The sequence below is a fragment of the Harpegnathos saltator genome, unplaced genomic scaffold, assembly GCF_003227715.2.
Source record: "Harpegnathos saltator strain DR-91 unplaced genomic scaffold, Hsal_v8.6 scaffold67, whole genome shotgun sequence".
Classification (NCBI taxonomy): Eukaryota; Metazoa; Arthropoda; class Insecta; order Hymenoptera; family Formicidae; genus Harpegnathos; species Harpegnathos saltator.
Genome location: NW_020230504.1, coordinates 232,578 through 239,390, shown reverse-complemented (window position 1 = coordinate 239,390; position 6,813 = coordinate 232,578). Strand labels below are relative to the sequence as shown.

Genomic DNA, 6,813 nt, shown 5'->3' with positions numbered 1-6,813 from the left:
AGGGGGATAGAAAACGGAAGTAAAACGAAAGGAAAATAAAAGAGAGAGAAGAAAAGATAAAAAAAATGAAACGAAAGAGGTCACTCAGGTAAAAGAAAATATAAATAACTTACTGCTGGACTTCTCTGATCTTAGTAGACAATGAAAGGTGTGGTTGCTGCGTCTCCATGAAGATAGATGCCTCAAGTTCTGCGCCAAGGACAGGCAGCTAGTTTCGGCAGGATCGCTCTCAATGGCCCAAGAAGGCACAAGATCGTTGCACCGAATAATTAACAAGTGAAGAATACTGGTCGGTCTAAGCCACAAGTTGGCTTGATTGTTAAGAAACTCTGAAGGGGTGCTGGAGAGAAGCGTCTGTCCTGGGTGCTGGATCGGCGAGAAGTGAGGTTTTTGACTTTTCTCAAAAAGTCAGCTCGGTTGAGAGAGTGGGGTTTTGGGGGAAATGTTCCAGAAGATTATTTTATAGGAGATAAGATGCATGTGGCAATAAGAGGATTTCGAAAGTCTTTTATAAATAAAAAAACGTGGCAGCTATCTTAAGAAGTAAATATCGATATTTCTAAGAACGATGTCGTGGTACTGTTATCAATGATTAAGCGCGTGGTACTGGATGTCGTGGTACTGTTATCAATGATTAAGCGCGTGGGGAACAGGATAGGAGTTGATTCAAGATTGTTAGTATTTTCGGGGTATCGAAAATTCCAGAGATATCGTCGTGTGGTATCATGCCTGAGCGCATTCGGCCATATGATAAGTAATAAATTCGATTTCCCTTATTTATAAAAGAAGCCTAGGGTCCGCTAGGGTTAGTCAGAGGTTGTGTGCGATAAGAATTTATAAATAACATGGGAAAGCATGAGTTTTCGAAGATCAAAGGCTAGTAATATCATATAACAGCATGAAAGATTGTCTGGTCGGTCTGTCTTCAAAGAAAATTATTGCTCCGAACGGGAAGTTAAGGTTATTTGGAGAGGAGATATATGGCCTCAGGAAATGACTCAGCGGATCTTTTCCGACGGAAATAGAGGAAACTCCGGTGATTAAAGCAGAGAGAAAAAGAAAGAGAAATCTGTGTGTGTGACGTCACTGTTCTCGGAAGGTCGCGGAATATGAACATTTGGTCGTATAATATAAAATGTAATCCGCCCTACTTGACAACAAATTCAAAGTACGCGGAGTCCGCAGGACGTAACAATTGATCGGAACGGTGACGACCAAAAACGGTCTAACTTTGACTTTAAACGGTGTTTACCAAAATTGAGCCGAGTTTCGGATAATCCGTGAAAATAGCGCGAATGCGGCTTCCTCGCGGGACTGCCGTCGCAGCTTCGTCCTTGCAATCGATTCCGACGATAAATCGGATAAGCGCCGAATATAGGCAGCAATGAGAGAGCAATGGTCTCAAGACGCGATGCGGTCAGACTTCTGAGAAAAGCGAGAGTGATTTTTAAACTAAACGAATTCGGTTCTGGCGGTGGTCACACGGTGGCCTTAAATGATTGGCTCGACGGCGCGACACATCACCTGTTTTTTTTTCTCTATAGCAGAGCTGGAGACTAAGGCTGCGTTCCGCTTAATGCCCGCAATGCCCGCGACCACGACCGCAAACTTTCCTGTTCCACTAGCTTGCAAACGTTACGATCTCCAAGTGTAGTGGAACGGAGTGTGGACGCCAATAAACATGGACGCCGTTGGTGCGATTAGTATTATGTTGCTGGTGCGTCAAAAAAATAACGTGTCTGGAAGCTCATCGAGTTCCGATGAAGATTGGATAGCAGCTTTGCGGGAAAAAGGAAAACTGAAACTTCGTCCACGCATAACAGATTACACGAATGTTGTTGGCCGTTACATGGATTACGAATTTAAAAGCCATTTTAGGTTAGTAATTATTTACTAATGTTGCATTTTACTTGAACCGCATACACGATTTAAAAATACGAACTATTGATATTGACACAGTTTCCCATTATTTGTAGAATGTTAAGAGCTACATTTGAATTTCTCCTCGAAATCATTCAGGATTTAATTAGAAAAATGAAAGGTTGCCCTACGATTCCTGCTCGTCAACAATTAATGCCCTTTGGAAAATGGCTACTATAGACTCATACAGGTGATGATATTGCAGGATTTGATGAAATAATATTCATTTATGAATTCTCTGTTCATAGCAAATCCATGTTGAAACAACATATTTCATTAATTGTATCACCTTGTTACAGATCAGTCAGTGATCGGTTCAATATGGGGAGAGCCATTGCTCTGAGAGCTGTACGGAGAGTTATTCATGCTGTATTCAGAAGGTCTGAAAAATTCATAAAGTGGCCCAGTGGTGATCGCGCTGTCAGTGTGATACGGGGATTTGAGAAAGCTAGTGGATTTCCAAGAACTATCGGGGCCATCGATTGTACCCATATTCGTATTGATGCTCCAAAGAAGAATCCTGCAGATTATGTTAACCGCAAAGGATTTCATTCCATTTAGTTACAGGTAGATAACATTTATCTTAATACGTGACTGCAAAAACTGTAAGTCATTTGATAATTATTTACTTACATCTATTTGTATATCTATTTATAGTTGGTTTGTGACCATAGGACTTTGATCACACATTGCTACACTGGATATCCTGGTTCTGTCCACGATCAACGAATTTTTCGATGCTCGGAAGTGGCAAACTTCTTGAAGGACGAAGAGAAATTTCCTGCAGACAGCCATATTTTGGGTGATGCCGCATATGAACAGCATCAACACCTGCTCACCCTTTTCCGAGACAATGGTCATTTGACTGCGAGACAAAACAATTACAACTACCGACACTCAGCAGCCAGAGTAGCAGTCGAGAGATGCATTGGTTTATTAAAAGGACGTATGCGAAGTTTACTGCACTGCTTACCAATGTCAAGGGTAGACTTGATGGCAGAGTATATTGTAGCATGTGTAATTCACAACATTTGTACATTACGAGGAGATGAAATAGCTGTTGTCATAGTACCTCCACCTCCAGAAGACAATGTGATAGATGACAATGTTTTGCATGAAGCAAGACAAAATATTGGTGTTCACAAAAGAAATTTGATTATGTATAGTTTGCCCTAGGTAAACTAAATTGATGTCCGTTATGAACGTGTTGGATTTATGTTTATTTAAGTGTCTGTACTCTGTATTCATAATGATGTGAGTGATTACATAATAAAGTTACACAAAAATACTTAGCAGAAAGTACTATTTCATGTTTTTATTCATAACCTCTGACACGAAAATTGATATGTTAATGCGCTTATAGTAAATATTCGTTCTTAGAACATAAAATATTCATAAAAAGATTGTAACAAAAATAAATGTTACCTTACAAATCTAAAATAAAGGGAGTATTTTATAAAAGTAATATCTTGCGTTTTTACTTAACAATTTTGAGACTTATTGCTATCATTACAACTAAAATATAACTTCATACCTAACCTTCATAGAGGGTCATACAAAGACATTAACAAAATATTAATAAAAATAAATACCTCTCAATATAAATTAATAAATGTAATACTTAATGATTGGCACATTTATTACAGTCTTGTGATACACTAATAGTCTATTCGGTTGCTTACACTAATAAGTACACGTACTGAGTGCGCACTAAGGCTTGTTTACAATTAATTCTTATATTTAAGGATTGTCTTAAATACTTTTTAGCCACTTTAAAATAATCTGTACAGCACCAGTATCTATCATTTTTCTGCTAAATGGTTTTCTAGCATGTATTTAAGACAATCTGAAATAAAAGAATTAAGTATAAACAAACCTTAGTGTGCTCTCAGTGCGCATTAGTGCAAGCAATCGAAAGCATAATTGCTACCTTAATTATTTCTTACTTAACTACTGCTTACTTTATTAACTTAACTTTGAGATCTGCGCAAGCAGTGTATTTAAAATAATAAAATACTTTATCATTGGCACATTTATCAGTCTCGTGATGCGATAAGTAATGAAAATTGCTAACCGATTTACTTATTGGCCAGCTTTTCGAGAACTGCAAGGAGTTTTCCGTCTATTTCTATCCTTTCCTTGTGTCGCTTTATCTTGGCTTCTTCATGCTCTTCTTTCTGTCTCATTCTCTTGACAAGCAGTGCGCGTGCACTCAATTTCAATCTTGATGGCTTTAAAAGGAACAAAGAAAAACATTTGTAAACCCAATTATATAAATACAATCACGTAAATACAAGATGATGAGAAAATGAAAATTATTCAAGAGAAATCCACAGACAGAATGAACTAACCAACTGTACACCCATTGTCAGATCCCATACTGCTTTCTTCATCCTGCTTTTTAGATAGGTCTGAGGAAGATGCGAGAGCGACAGGGGCACACCATGCCTTCTTTGAGAAAATTTCGTCCATGATCTGCAAAAGATATAATGTGTATTAGAATGATCAAGAAAATGTTGGAGTAGCACACTCTTAAGTACCCCATCTTTTTATTTCCAGCCGTCAAAAAATTTCCAAGTCCGCCTATCATTGCCTGACTTATTGTTATGATCTTTGACTGCTTTGTAAGTCTTTTTCAAACTCCTCAGCACACATTGGTCCCGTCACATCATGTCCATTACATTTTAGAGTCTCGGAAACCTCTTCCCATGTTTTCTTTTGAGATTGCTTCCCATTTATGAATTTGTTTTCATTTGCTTTGTAGGTCTCGAGCAGAAGCAACACACAAGATGTTGTCCACCTATAGAAACATCCTGAAAATATGTAATACTATGTCACTAATTGCTTCATTCAGAGCATCATTATAAAGGACTGAAGTTGTGACTGATTTAAAAAAAGGTTTTGACATACCTCCATCATCAAGATTGAGGTTACTGACATTTTCTTTGTCTGTTATATTGACAACTTGAAATTCTTGAGAATTCTCCTGCTGTTCTGATGCCACAGCTCGTGACAGCAACGGATCCGATGTAATTTTCAATGATTGCTGCTCTTTAAGAGCAGCATTCATCAGTGATGTTGCAAATATCATATCTGAAAAAGATACGTTATACTGCAGGCCTATTCTGTAACTCGTTATGCCGTTATGTGCTCATAACGACAATTGCGTAGCTTTTTTATCATAAAATATTGCGCATAACGAGCTAAGAATCGTCTGGTTGGTGAGATAACATTAAAGTATAGGCTGTTCATGAGCAACAAAGGGTTATATTGTTTCTGAGAAAAAATTCACATAATTTCACGATATGCAAAAAATATAATATATCACTTACCATTTTTAGCACGAGTGGCTTCTTCTGTCAATAGATTTACTTCCACCAGCGTATCGTTCAGAGGATCGTACAACGAAATTTTCTCTATGGCCATTTCGTTGTCAACAGAAATTACAAAAAAGTGCGCGAAAATGCCGGAACGACCATAATGACCCACCTAAAACTGCGGACGAAGTGGGCTAAAGCTAAGACTCCATGCATGCGGTGAGCTCCGGCAAACGGCTGCGGTGACCAATCAGGAGACAGACGCATGCCGGAGCTTGCCGCAACCGGACTTGCGCCTCCCTCCTGATTGGTCACCGCAGCATTTGCCGCAGCTCACCGCATGCATGGAGTCTTAGCTTTAGAGCGGTCGCGATCAGTGATGTCACCCATGACATTTTAGGCACGACCACAGCGACCGCAGTCGTTATGTGGAACGAGTTAGCGATCATTGCGAGCGTTGCGGGCGTTAAGTGGAACGCACCCTAAGTGCCCTTTTCGGCCGGATTTCAAGCGGTGACACCCACCGTTCCCCTTCCACCGCTCCGCGCTCAGCGGCCGAGGCGATGATCGCGGATCGCTCAGGCTCGTCGCTACGTAAGATGTCAGCTGGAGCGTACCCTCGTGTTTTATTATTGGGTGTGTGAATATGACTCCACCCTTTCCCAACAGATGTTGCTTTTAGTATTGTTAACGTGTACTAATAACTGGCAACACTTATATTCGATAGTACTTCATGTCAACTTTCAAACGCACTACATGAAATTTGGTGTAAGTGTAAGCAATAAGTGTTTTACCCTACTTAAAAATGTCGGTTTTCGTTCCAAACAAACATCATTTGCGGGAAGTATTATTACACTATTTTATTGCAAAGAAAAGCGCAGCGGAAACTTATCGTTTGCTTGTGGAGATTTACGGTGATCATGTTCCATCTAATACTACTTGTAAGGAATGGTTTCGACGATTTCAAAATAATGATTTTGGAACTGAGGACAGAGAACACAAGGGAAACCACCAAAGCAATTTGAAGATGCTGAATTGGAAGCATTATTGACAGAGGATTGTTGCCAAATTATTAAAGGAGAAGTTTACCGACGATAATTAATGCGTTTGAAGCGAGCCATAGAAGAAAAACGGCCAGAATGGGTGAATAGGCACAGTAAATTAATTCTTCAGCATGATAATGCCAAACCGTATACCGCAGAAGTCGTGAAAAGATATTTAGATGGACAGGACTGGGAAGTGTTACTCCACCCGCTATATTCGCCAGACATAGCTCCTTCAGATTACTACTTATTCCGGACGATGCAGTCAGATCTGGGAGAGAACGGGAGAACGGTTCACTTCATACGAAAGTATCAAAATTTGGCTTGATAATTTGATCAGCTCAAAAGACCAGGACTTCTTCAGGCAAGGAATACATAAATTATCTGAAAGATGGGCGAAAGTTGTAGCTGCAGATGGAGCATACTTTCAATAAACTTTTCTTTAATTTTCTAAACAAGCAAATGTGTTTTATTTTAACAAAAAAGGGCGGAGTCATATTCACATACCCAATATAATTATAATATTTTCCTCC

At 39.3% G+C, this 6,813-nt stretch overlaps 2 protein-coding genes across 3 annotated transcripts; one reads left to right on the top strand and one right to left on the bottom strand.

Annotated features, from left to right (window-relative positions):
* The first annotated feature begins 2,219 nt into the window (after positions 1-2,219).
* Positions 2,220-3,222, top strand: LOC105188733 (uncharacterized). Of its 2 annotated transcripts, none has more exons than XR_850215.3 (2): positions 2,220-2,487; positions 2,578-3,219. XR_850215.3 is itself a non-coding variant. In XM_011150350.3 (2 exons), the coding sequence occupies exons 1-2, from the start codon at positions 2,423-2,425 to the stop codon at positions 3,094-3,096; spliced, it is 567 nt and encodes a 188-aa protein (XP_011148652.1). In that variant the 5' UTR covers positions 2,220-2,422; the 3' UTR covers positions 3,097-3,222. The 2 variants fall into 2 exon arrangements, 1 of the variants encoding a protein (XP_011148652.1); XM_011150350.3 differs by having other exon boundaries at positions 2,595-3,222.
* LOC105188734 (uncharacterized) lies at positions 2,930-5,810 on the bottom strand. The gene is made up of 6 exons (XM_025305038.1): positions 5,595-5,810; positions 5,253-5,431; positions 4,831-5,013; positions 4,461-4,733; positions 4,272-4,395; positions 2,930-4,151 (listed from the first exon to the last, which is right to left on the bottom strand). Exons 2-4 carry the CDS (start codon positions 5,344-5,346, stop codon positions 4,525-4,527), a joined length of 486 nt encoding a protein of 161 aa, XP_025160823.1. The 5' UTR covers positions 5,347-5,431; positions 5,595-5,810; the 3' UTR covers positions 2,930-4,151; positions 4,272-4,395; positions 4,461-4,524.
* Positions 5,811-6,813: the final 1,003 nt, after the last annotated feature.